This window comes from Pelodiscus sinensis, chromosome 8 (genome assembly GCF_049634645.1).
Source record: "Pelodiscus sinensis isolate JC-2024 chromosome 8, ASM4963464v1, whole genome shotgun sequence".
NCBI lineage: Eukaryota > Metazoa > Chordata > Testudines > Trionychidae > Pelodiscus > Pelodiscus sinensis.
The window spans coordinates 1,735,349-1,747,748 of record NC_134718.1 but is presented as its reverse complement, the minus strand read 5'-3'; the positions used below and the strand labels follow the sequence as shown (position 1 = coordinate 1,747,748).

Below are 12,400 nucleotides of genomic sequence, written 5' to 3'. Positions count from 1 at the left end.
ACCCGGACGCCTGCTCAGAGCCCAGCCAGGGCCCTGCTCCCAATTCCCGTGGGGGCAGCTTTGGGCAACAGCACACGCTGACCCCGGGGACCCGCCTGGAGAGGCGCCTGAGCTGCGGGCGGGGTGGCGGACGCAGGACTCCAGCACGAACCCGGCCAGGAGCACGGAACCCGGACCTGACTCGGAGCGACGCCGCGGAGGCCAGTGGCATGAGAGCAGCCAGCAGGATGGACGGGTGGAGGAGAGGCCTGAGCGCGTCCACCCTGCCGGCTTCCCGGGGCAGCCCCACGTTCCCTGGGCTTTGCCCACTCCGGCTAGGCTGCCCCAGGGCACAGCGGCTCGATGCTCACACGGATTCAGGGGCCCGGCTGCCTGCAAGATGCTGCTCCCCAGGGCTGGCGCTGCCTGGCCAACACCCCCCTTGCCCCGGAGCCCCCCGTCCATGGCATGGCCGGGACAGGCTCGCCCAGCCCTACTGCGCCCCGTCGGGGGGACGGCGTCCCTCCCAGCGCCACGCACGCAAAGGGAAGAAGCGGCACTTGCTTTCGCTGACTGAGGGGATGGATTGGGGCCGGCAGCACGGCAGCAGTTTGAGGAGTCGCTGCTTCAGGGCTTTTTTGGTGTGGCCGGGTGTGTTGCCTGGAAAAAACAACAGTCACCAAGCAGAAGAGTTAACAAGCGGCAGCCCAGCCCCACCCTCCTGGCTTGTGGGATGAGCCAGAGGCAAGACCCAGCCATGCAAGACACGGGGGAGAGACATGCAGCCAGAGAGCCAGCGGCGAGTCCTGTGGGGCTAGGAACAAACCCGGCACCAGCTCACAGCCCCACTCAGCCAGGCCAGCTCTAGCCCGGGGGGTGGGGAGGGCCCAGCTAAGTGACTTTTGGGCTGCCGGCATTTAGGGGTGCCCACAGGAGATCTCCCTGCGCACAGGTGCTCCCCTTTCCCGCGGCCAGAAGGAGGGGATCCAGGGTCTGCTGGGGAGCGGAGAGGCTGTCCCCACCCTGGAGAGCAATGGGCCAGCTAGAGTGGTCAGCCTGGCTCTGGACCCTTAGAGGTTGCTGGCATCCAAGGCTGCCCCTGTTTGCGCACTGGGCACCGGGGAAGTTGGCGAGGCACGAAGGAGCGCAGGGCTGGAAGTTGGCGAGGCACGAAGGAGCGCAGGGCTGGAAGTTGGCGAGGCACGAAGGAGCGCAGGGCTGGAAGTTGGCGAGGCACGAAGGAGCGCAGGGCTGGAAGTTGGCGAGGCACGAAGGAGCGCAGGGCTGGGCGTAGTTCCGAGACATTGCGCATGGACCCTGACTGCCCCCAGGCCAAGGGACACTGCTGGCCAGGAGCACGGGGAGGGGGCTGAACCCTGGCTTCTATTCCCTGCACGTAATTAGCCACTGGCCCAGCCCCACTGGGGAGTGGGGGAATGGCCATCCCTGGGTGGGGCAAGGGGTGGGGAGCTCAGCACTGCTGGGAGGAAGTGGAGTAGCGGGAGTTGCCCCCACAGCCGGGCTCCTGCTCCTCTCCCCACGTGTGAATTATAGGCTAGGCCAAGGTGGCGACTTTCCCCAGGGCCACTCCCATAACCCCATGTACAGCAAAGGCCAAAGCACGCTGCAGAGCCGCCAGGTCAACCTGCAGCGCCAAGCCAGTGGCCTGAGAGCCAGGGAGGAGAGTGGGACAGGGGCTCGGCAGGCCCCACTGAAATCAATGGCCAGCAAGGACCTGGGTCAGGACTTACCCCCATGGCAGCTGGGCCCACGGTGGGATCAGAGCCCTAATGCCAGGGCTTCTGGATCACACGTGGCTGCCGGCTGCGGGCTCGGGACAGGGCTCTCCCTGGGCACGTGGCAGGGTTCGAGGCTTGCCCCAGTGTCTCCAGAGAGGTGCAGGGGCTCGGGGGGGGGGAGGGCCTGGGCCAGCTAAGCCTCCAGGAAACACTGAGGAGCTGTCCACGTCCCACCGGAGCCTGGTTTTCAAACTAGTGGCCGCTGATGGCCCAGGGCAGATCTGGCGCTGGCGCGGGCGCGAGAGACTGGCTGGGAGGGGAAGCTGCTGGGAGCGGGGCTGGGTTTGTCCAGAGCCCCCCACACAATGGACTTTTAAAAATGAGCCACATGCAAACCAGCTGCACAAGTTACACTGCAGCCCAGCAAGCAGGGAACAGAGGGGCAGGCGGGGGGGGGGGGGGGGGAGAATGAGACCTGACAGGCCCTGGTTTGAGACAGCCAGGAGGAGCTGGGAGTAAGGGTGTCACTGCCCCGCAGGACCGGCTGATAGCATCACCCCCCCCCCCCCCCCCCGCCTCCAGAACTGCCAGGCTTTGCTTGTGCCCCTGCCCGAGACTGGGCATAAGAACCTCAGAGCGGCCAGACCAAAGGGCCATCAGCCCACAGTGGCCAGCGCCAGGTGCCCAGAGGGAGGGCAGAGAACAGGTAAACCTCACCTGATCCCCCCGCCACCCACCTCCAGACAAAACGGAAGGAAAAGGAGCTGCACCATCACACCCAGCCCTGCCGGTGCCCCTCACTCCTGCCCCCCAGCCCCTGCCGGCCCTGCCCCCCAGCCCTGCCGGTGCCCCTCACTCCTGCCCCGCAGCCCCTGCTCCCCAGCCCTGCCCCAAACCCTACCGGTGCCCCTCACTCCCACCCTGCAGCCCCTGCCCCCCAGCCCTACCGGTGCCCCTCACTCCCACCCCACAGCCCCTGCCAGCCCAGCCCTGCCCTGCCCCCCAGCCCCGCCGGTGCCCCTCACTCCTGACCCGCATCTTTGCTCTTGAGCGGTGCTGTTCTAAGTCCCAGCCCATCCCCACCCTGTCGGTCGGCAGGGCCTGTCCTGACCCCAACAGCCGACAGCCTCTGACCTCTGCCCTCCGGCCCCCCTGGGCACTGCCCCCCTGCCCTGCTGCTGCCCTCGCAAGGAGTCCAGACACCTCCCACCAGCTCTTCCCCTGCTCTGAGCTGCCCCAGGACTGGCCTTACAGCAGGGCTGGGAACCTTCTTGGTGTCAGGGGCCGCACACAAGTGAGAAACACAAAACCCACAAACCCCCCTGTGGCACCCGGCCGAGAGGCAGGACGATGCTCCCCACATCCCCCTCCACGCCAGAGCCCGGCAGGCCCAGGCCAGGAGATCGATGTGCTCCAGCCCCAGGGAGAGGCAGCGGGGGGCGCTAGAGGGTCGGCGCCAACTCCCCAATGCGGCAGGGGGGCCCGGAGCCTCGGGAGCCGGATCCAGGCAAGCCAGGGGCCGTATCGGGCCCCAGGGCCTGAGGGACCCCACCCCTGCTTTGCAAGGAGGCTGTCAGCTCTTGGCCAGGCAGCACAAACCCCCCAGCACCCTGCCGGCCCTCCTCGGCGGGCCCGTCCCGGCATGGCCACTGTTCTGGTGGAAGCGGCTGCACACGAGCAGGGTCCCTGGGCTCAGCAGCCCCTGAACTCTGGGGTCCCTGTGGAGATTGGGGGCTGGGAGTAGCGAGGCGCCCCTGCCCTGGAACGCGGGCCTCGGGGGCTGGGGGGAGAGGTTATGCTTTGGGAACAGCCAACTTTCATTTTGTTCTAAAATTTGTTTCCTGAATTTTCTGGTTTCTCAGCTGCCCGGAGCCAAAGGGCTCAAAGGTGCCTGAGCCAAGAACGTGTCCTGCTTCTGCTCCTTCTGCACCCCGTCTGCCAGAGGAGGGAAAGGGGGGAAGAGAACGCCCTCACGTTAGGCTGATTCTACATGGGGTTTTTTCCTGTGTCCAATTTCACGTAACGGGGAAAAGATGCCCAATGCGACCGAATGTGCAGCCGCCCAATGCAAATGAATGCAGTTGCCTAATGCAATGAAAGCAAAGCCACCGAATGCAAAGCTGCCCAATGCGACCGAATGCAAAGCCGCCCAGTGCTACAGATTGCAAAGCCGCCCAATGCGACTGAATGCAAAGCCGCCCAGTGCTACAGATTGCAAAGCCGCCCAATGCGACCGAATGCAAAGCCGCCCAATGCGACCGAATGCAAAGCCGCCCAGTGCTACAGATTGCAAAGCCGCCCAATGCGACCGAATGCAAAGCCGCCCAATGCGACCGAATGCAAAGCCGCCCAATGCGACCGAATGCAAAGCCGCCCAGTGCTACAGATTGCAAAGCCACCCAATGCGACCGAATGCAAAGCCGCCCAATGCTACAGATTGCAAAGCCACCCAATGCGACCGAATGCAAAGCCGCCCAATGCTACAGATTGCAAAGCCGCCCAATGTGACCGAATGCAAAGCCGCCCAATGCGACCGAATGCAAAGCCGCCCAATGCTACAGATTGCAAAGCCGCCCAATGCGACCGAATGCAAAGCCGCCCAGTGCTACAGATTGCAAAGCCGCCCAATGCGACCGAATGCAAAGCCGCCCAATGCTACAGATTGCAAAGCCGCCCAATGCGACCGAATGCAAAGCCGCCCAGTGCTACAGATTGCAAAGCCGCCCAATGCGACCGAATGCAAAGCCGCCCAATGCGACCGAATGCAAAGCCGCCCAATGCGACCGAATGCAAAGCCGCCCAATGCGACAGATTGCAAAGCCGCCCAATGCGACCGAATGCAAAGCCGCCCAATGCTACAGATTGCAAAGCCGCCCAATGCGACCGAATGCAAAGCCGCCCAATGCGACCGAATGCAAAGCCGCCCAATGCTACAGATTGCAAAGCCGCCCAATGCGACCGAATGCAAAGCCGCCCAATGCGACCGAATGCAAAGCCGCCCAATGCGACCGAATGCAAAGCCGCCCAGTGCGACCGAATGCAAAGCCGCCCAGTGCGACCGAATGCAAAGCCGCCCAGTGCTACAGATTGCAAAGCCGCCCAATGCGACCGAATGCAAAGCCGCCCAATGCGACCGAATGCAAAGCCGCCCAATGCTACAGATTGCAAAGCCGCCCAATGCGACCGAATGCAAAGCCGCCCAATGCGACCGAATGCAAAGCCGCCCAATGCGACCGAATGCAAAGCCGCCCAGTGCTACAGAATGCAAAGCCGCCCAGTGCTACAGAATGCAAAGCCGCCCAATGCGACCGAATGCAAAGCCGCCCAATGCTACAGATTGCAAAGCCACCCAATGCGACCGAATGCAAAGCCGCCCAATGCTACAGATTGCAAAGCCGCCCAATGCGACCGAATGCAAAGCCGCCCAATGCTACAGATTGCAAAGCCGCCCAATGCGACCGAATGCAAAGCCGCCCAGTGCTACAGATTGCAAAGCCGCCCAATGCGACCGAATGCAAAGCCGCCCAATGCTACAGATTGCAAAGCCGCCCAATGCTACCGAATGCAAAGCCGCCCAATGCGACCGAATGCAAAGCCGCCCAATGCTACAGATTGCAAAGCCGCCCAATGCGACCGAATGCAAAGCCGCCCAATGCGACCGATTGCAAAGCCACCCAATGCGACCGAATGCAAAGCCGCCCAGTGCTACAGATTGCAAAGCCGCCCAGTGCTACAGATTGCAAAGCCGCCCAATGCGACCGAATGCAAAGCCGCCCAATGCGACCGAATGCAAAGCCGCCCAGTGCTACAGAATGCAAAGCCGCCCAATGCGACCGAATGCAAAGCCGCCCAATGCTACAGATTGCAAAGCCACCCAATGCGACCGAATGCAAAGCCGCCCAATGCTACAGATTGCAAAGCCACCCAATGCGACCGAATGCAAAGCCGCCCAGTGCTACAGATTGCAAAGCCGCCCAATGCGACCGAATGCAAAGCCGCCCAGTGCTACAGATTGCAAAGCCGCCCAATGCTACAGATTGCAAAGCCGCCCAATGCTACAGATTGCAAAGCCGCCCAATGCTACAGATTGCAAAGCCGCCCAATGCTACAGATTGCAAAGCCGCCCAATGCTACAGATTGCAAAACCACCCAATGCAATTGAATGCAAAGCCGCCCAATGCTACAGATTGCAAAGCCGCCCAATGCTACAGATTGCAAAACCACCCAATGCAATTGAATGCAAAGCCGCCCAATGCAAATATTTGGCATGAAAGTTTCTGATACTGCATAACAGACTTTTTTTTTTTTTTTTTTTTTTTTTTTAAAAAAGATTAACCTGAAAGCCCCTCTGTCAAAACCCACTGTCAGCCGGCCCTAGTCTATTTCTTCCAGCCATTGCCTCCAACTGGGATGAAACGAAGCGCTCTGCAAACGCCACAGGGATCTGAAACACCAGCCGGGTCTTTCCTGGCTGTGACCTGAAGAGAAGCCAGCTGGCCTTCCTGGCGCTGTCTCTCTGCTGGGCCAGACCAGGAATTTCTTTCTGTCTGGCAGATCTGGGGCGTGACAAGATGCTGTCTCCACAGAGCTCCTTTCACTGGCAGCGGGAAGGTGAGAGTCACCCGAGGAGGCGCCTGTGCAGCAGGATAGTGACTAAGCCCTGTGTTAAGCCCAGCAGTGAATTTCGCCCTGCAGGCAGGGCCGGGGTAGTTCTGTGCCCGGCTCTCGTCCACTCCTGAGCAGGGCTGTGGAGACTCACCTGAGCCCCGGGATGAACGGGGAGGCAAGCAAGGCAACGCAGCACGGGGCAGGACCTCCAGGCAGGAAGGGCCAGGCGGGAGGGGGGCAGACAGAGGAACCACACACAGCCAGAGAGATGCAACAGAGAAGAAACTCCGGTTGAACTCACAAAGGCAGCAGGTAAAGGCACGTGCAGCAGGTCAGCTCGGGTGCAAGTTACACTTTAGGTTGTAAAAATAAAGAAGAAACAAAACACACGGACATTTTCGTAAGGGTGGAAACGGAGCGGGGCCTGTCCCGGGGCCGCGGGGCTCAGCTCATGCAGCGGAACAACGGAGGGGAGAGGAAGGGGTTGGATTGGGGCGAGTTTTTTGCTGTCCTGGCTTTGCTCTCCCGCCTCCCGGGGATGCTCCGTGGGAAAAGGCGAGTTGGGGTTTAGCTCCTGGCTGTGTCTTTTCTCTCTACACAACGTGGAGATGAGGAGGAGCCCAGCTCCGGCACCCCGGGTATTAACCACCCACAAACGCCGGCCTCCGGCTCCACTAGCGTCCGCAGCAGGAAGGCCACCGGCAAACTCTCCAGCTGTTCGCAGGGCTCCGACACGCCCAGTGCACCTCCCACCCATACCCTGCGTTTGTGCCACGCCAGCCTCACACCCCGCACACGCAGCCTCCTCCCCCCAAACCTGCCCAATAACCAGCCCCCAACGTGCAGAGCCGGCTCGGGGTTGTCCAGCCTCCGTGGGGTTAAACAGCCCGTCACTTGCTATACAGAGCCCCCTGCACGCTGTCCCGGAGGGATCCGCTGCAGATGCAGCCCCTAACCCTCCTCCCCCCTCCCCCCGTCCTGGGCTTAGTCTGCTCTCTTCATACTTCCCCCAGCCAAGATAGGACACAACTCCCCAGCCCTGCCCCCAGCCAGGTGGCCGTCCCTGCCTCCCTCCCTTTGTCTCTCCCCTGGGAAGAGCCTTGTTCCCTGCCCAGGCTGGGACGAGGTGTCTGGGCCAATCCACACGTGGGTGAGTCAGTGGGAATCGCAGCCCAGCGCAGCCGGGTGGAATCATAGATTCATGGAATACTAGGACTGGAAGGGACCTCGAGAAGTCATCGACCCGGGGTTACAAAGCAGACACTACGGCACACCCTGGATGGACTGCGGCTTTCTGCTCCATTAGGTCTGCCAGGTGTGACGGCGCATTGGGGGTTCCCCGTCTCCTGCACCCCGAAATGGCACAAACAGACTGCACCAGCCCGTGGAATAGAGGAAGTTTATTGCCTCTCCAGGATACAGCACAGCACAGATGTAATCTGGTCACAGAGCTGGGCTAGGATGCCTCAGGCCCCCTTGAGATGGGGGAGACTGGGCCCCTAAACTCCAGCCCCTTCCCCTAGGCTCTCCTCCATGCTCTCAGACAGCCAGCAACCAACTAACTAACTTCCAGCCCTGTCCCCCAGCCAGGGCAGCATCCACCTTCCTTTGTTCCTCTCCATGGGGGGTGTCTGGTCACTGGTTTGCATAGTGACTCATCCTGTTTTGCTGGGTCGTGGTACCCACGGCAGCCAGTGGGGGTTACCCCAGAGCCAGCAGCATAGAAACCAGCCAGGTACCCCCACTACGTCACACCAAGGTGGGAGGGTCTCGATCGGATGTTGCAGGAGAATCCCTTCCCCCGCCACTGAAATGCAGCCACCTCTGGGGCAGAACCCAGCAGCTGTTTAACAGTGAGTGGCAGTTGGAGCTGGCAGGGCAGGATGCGGCGTCCGATTGAAACTGCAGGGGAGTTGAGGGAGGCAGGAAGGGCCCGAACCATCATAGCAGGCAGAACCATCGTGGTGTGAGGACCGCCTGGCTGCTTAGGGAGTCTCTTTGAGTTGATTTTGTTAAAGCCATCTAACCTCAAAATCCCTTTTGATCCTGCCGCAGAGTCCTCATCGATCCTAGACTTGGCCTGCAGCGAGGGGCCAGCGCGCAGAGCGGGAACCCGCGCCAGCTCTCACTTAAAAACCCACAGCACTGCAGGTGGGTAGGATGGGCAGGGACCTCGGGAGGTCGTGTGTCCAGGCCTCTGCGCCCCAGGCTGGGCTACGGAAGCACTAGACCATCCCTGGCCGCCATGTGTCGGAGCTGCTCTTAAAATGCCTCCAGCGATGGAGATTCCACAACCGCCCCAGGCAACTTATTCCTGTGTTTGACCCCCCCCCCCCCCCCCGACAGGCAGGAAGTTTTTCCTAATGTCCAACCTCAACCTCCCTTGCTGCAGTTTAAGCCCCTTGCTGCTTGTCCTGGCCTCAGAGGCTAACGAGCAATTTACCATCCTCCTCCTTGTACCAACAGTTTAGGTTCTGGAAAATGGCTCTCATGTCCCCTCTCAGCCTTCCCTTCTCAGGAGCAAACAAACCCAATTCTTTCAGCCTTCCCTCATCGCTTGTGTGTTCTAGACCGTTACTCGTTTGTGTTGCTCTTCTCTGGCGTTTCTCCGGTTTGTTCACGTCTTTCCTGAAATGTGGTGCCCGGAACTGGACACAGTACTAAAGCTGAGGCCTAAGCAGCGTAGAGCAGAGCAGAAGAACGACTTCTCCTGTCTTGCTCACAGCACTCCTGCTTGTGGCTCAAGCAGTCAGCTGTTTACTTGCTGGTATGGTTACCCTAGAACCGAGGGGAGGGGAGGGCTGCCCCAGCAGCTGAGCAAGATATCTACAGCTGCGGCAAGAGACAGAACAATGTCGCACTTTCAGACTAACAAGATGGTTTATTAGGTGATGAGCTTTCGTGGGCCAGACCCACTTCCTCAGATCAATATGTGGAAGAAAATCGGCACAACCATAGATACCAGAGTGATACAATCAAAAAAGTCCTTCCCCCCTCACCCCTACTATGTTCTAAAATGTGATTTGTCAATGTCACGTGTTCATTTTTTTGGTATCTATGGTTGTGACAATTTTCTTCCACTATTTGATCTGAGGAAGTGGGTCTGGCCCACGAAAGCTCATCACCTAATAAACCATCTTGTTAGTCTTTAAAGTGCTCCATAGACCTGTGTTTTGTTTCAGCTACACCAGACGAACACGGCTGCATCTCTATCACTATCCTGCAGCTGCGGCGTGTGCCTTCAGCCCTCAGGCATTAATAAAACAGAGCACCCTCGGGGCAGGGTTAATCTGGACGGGCAGGGCTTTCGCAGGCAAGGTCAAATGCAAGCGGCAGGCTTGCGATTTCCCCTAATCACAATGGGAGGCAGGCAGAAAAGAATCGACCAATTATGAGACTGAAAGAAAGTAAGCGGCTGGAGACCTTGAGTTTGGGGGCCGCCGCTATAGACGCTGCTTGCGGCTCAGGCTGTCAGGAGTGTGGGGTTGGGGAGGGAGCTGATCGGCGCCAGGAGATGATGCGCCGGTCGGGTCACTGGGGGCTGAGTGGTTTGTACAAATTAGTTCTAAAAAGACTAGCTGGCAGAGTGTACTTTGGAGCAGTTCTCGGAGTAGCCTGGGGGACCCTTTTCTGTCACCTTACTCCCTGGGGGGAAAGTCATCAGCCGGCACGGCTCCTGATACTCACCAGGCCAGCTCAGCTTTTCGGGAGTTCTTTGGGATGTTCTAGCGCCCTATCGCTCATGCCGGCCTGTGTTTAAATATACTGAATGGTCCTTTTAGACAAGAGCAGACTTATTCGTATCAATCCTTCACCAGCCGGAAACGCTGTGTTCCTATTGATTTATTCCGGCCGCGGCTGGGTTTATGTGAAGTGTGATGTGTGGTGGTTTGTATTTTGTTATGTGTCGTGTTTTTTTGTGTGTTAAGGGGTATGGTTTTTAATTTTTGTTTTGTTATATGTTATGCGTTTTGTTTTGTCATGCTATGTGTAACGGGGTTTTTTCGCATTGTTATGTTTTTTATGTTACGTGTTTTGTTTTGTCGTGTTTTTTGTTATGTGTAATGGGTTTTTGTCACGTTAAGTGTTACGTTTTTCTTTTTCTGTTCTGTGTGCTGTGTTTTGTTTCGTGTTTAACGTTCTGTGAGATGTTCTGCGTCAGGTCATCGCTGCTCTGGGTTCCGAAAGCCCCGGGTACCAGCGTCAGCGGATGGTTACGAGGAAGTGGCCGCCCACCAACCAAGCTGCGGCTCCTTGGAAAGGCCTGAGGGGACCGGTGGCCGCCACAGACATGGAGAAACCCGGCCGTGACAACCCCTCCGAGTCCAGCCACACGGGTGCCGGGGTGACCCTGGGGCGGCCTCCTCCCTTCTCACAGCTACTTGCACCAGAGGGGGCCTGGGGAGGGGAAGTGGGGCTGCAAATCAGGCGCGACGGGACGACGGCGCAGGGAGAGGCAGATGGCCCCAGCTCTCAGCGACAGCCTCGGACACAGGCCTCCCCTTCACAGTCGGCGCCCGCTCCCTCGAGGACACCCCATCCCATCACCACGGCAACGCCGCTGCCTCGGGGCAACTGGGCTCCCGGCTCCGGGGCAAAGGGAGCTGTTCTCAGCGCAGCGGGCCGGAGCAGAGACTCCCCAAACTCCCGGGGTGCGGCCGCCTAGCCCCCCTCATCCCCTGCTCTGGAAAGCAAGAACCGCATGGCCCCCAACACTTCCTGGTTCCGCAGGGAAAGGCCCTGCCAGGGCCAGGAGGAGAGGGGGCTGTCAGACACAGCAAAGCTGCTTGGGGCACCTACGGGACCTGCGGGGCCAGGGCAGCTGGCTCTTCGGGGGCTCACCCTGAGCCCTCAGCCCAGCCTGGCCTGGCTCCTCGCCCCCTCACTCCCTCTATCGACTGCCCAGGCTGGCATCGCGCCCACCGGCCGCAGCACAGCGCCAGGCTGGCAGCCGGTCCCAGCTCTGCTGCCCGCCCGGCAGCTGTGCCAGGCTCTGCTCTGGCCCCGAGGGGGCCGTCGGCCGCAGCAGCCAGGCCTCCGCCTCCCAGGACGGGATCTGAAAGCCACCTGCTGCGTGCCGAAGACCCAGGCTTCCCTGGGAGCCTCCCCTGGAGGACACAGGCCCCAGGGGCTGGGGGACTCCAGGGCTCAGAAGCTACCCCAAAGGGCGTGGGGAGGCAGGGAGGCTGTGCGTTTCAGGGAGCTGAATGGGGCCTGGCACACAGGGAGAAGCGGCCGCCCACGCGGCAGGGAAGGCAGCTGGTCCCGGGGGTGGGGGGAAGCCGCACGGCCCCACACAGCTCAGGAGGGGACACTCGCGCTAGGACTGAGCTTCCCAATCCCCCCCGACCGCGCTGGGTCCCTCACTGTCCTGCTTCCAGCTTGCCAGGCCTCAGCTCTCCGGGCCTCCCCCGGACGTCCCAGCCTCACGCGCCCTGGGAACCGTGGCACCAGCGCTGCCCCAGGAGCCAGCTGACGCTCCCCGAGCCTCGCACGGGCGGGATGCAGCTGGGCCGAGGGGGGCGCGGGGTCGGGGGCCTGGCTTGCCCAGGCTCCAGCAGCTGCAGCCAGGAGCAGCAATAACTACAGGTGGGAGGGAACCTGCCCCCCCCCCGCCCACGCTAATCGTCCCGTCAATGCCAATCTGCACCCTCATCTAATATTCATCTGAGGCTCAATTACGCGGGCGGCTCTCCCGGCCTTTTATCTCCCTGCCGGCCCCTCCCCGGCCCCTCCTTCCTGCCCGCCAGGCCCATCGCGCCGCGCTGAATTATTGATGCTGCGTTTCAGCAGCCAGAATCGATCGGCCTCACTGTGCCCCTCCCCCCCGGCTGCCTGGCGTGGTGCGTGCCCGGGTGCCAGGCCTCTCGCGGGGGCAGGTCTAGCCCCTGGGGGGGCGGCTCAGCAGCCAGTTCGCAGATCTTCCTTGGGAGCACGAGGGTTGGGGGTGCAGGTACCCAGTAGGGTTGGGCGCCAGCACGGTGATTCCCGGGTCTCTCGGCTGCCCAGCTCTGGCACAGATTGCCCGCTCGGTGAGCCCTCGCCAGGAGGCAGCTGCACCACCCCCGCTCGTG

The 12,400-nt window shown here is 60.8% G+C and overlaps 1 protein-coding gene across 3 annotated transcripts in view; it reads right to left on the bottom strand.

The window, feature by feature from the left end:
• Positions 1-12,400, bottom strand: part of KCNIP2 (potassium voltage-gated channel interacting protein 2) — an 84,803-nt gene that overhangs the window by 15,435 nt on the left and 56,968 nt on the right. The window contains exon 2 of one of the 3 annotated variants that reach the window (XM_075934503.1): positions 540-639. The exons of the other annotated variants lie outside the window; for them this stretch is intronic. Coding sequence (XP_075790618.1) covers positions 540-639 — 100 coding nt within the window. The remainder of the gene's footprint in view (positions 1-539; positions 640-12,400) is intronic. 3 annotated transcript variants of the gene reach the window in all.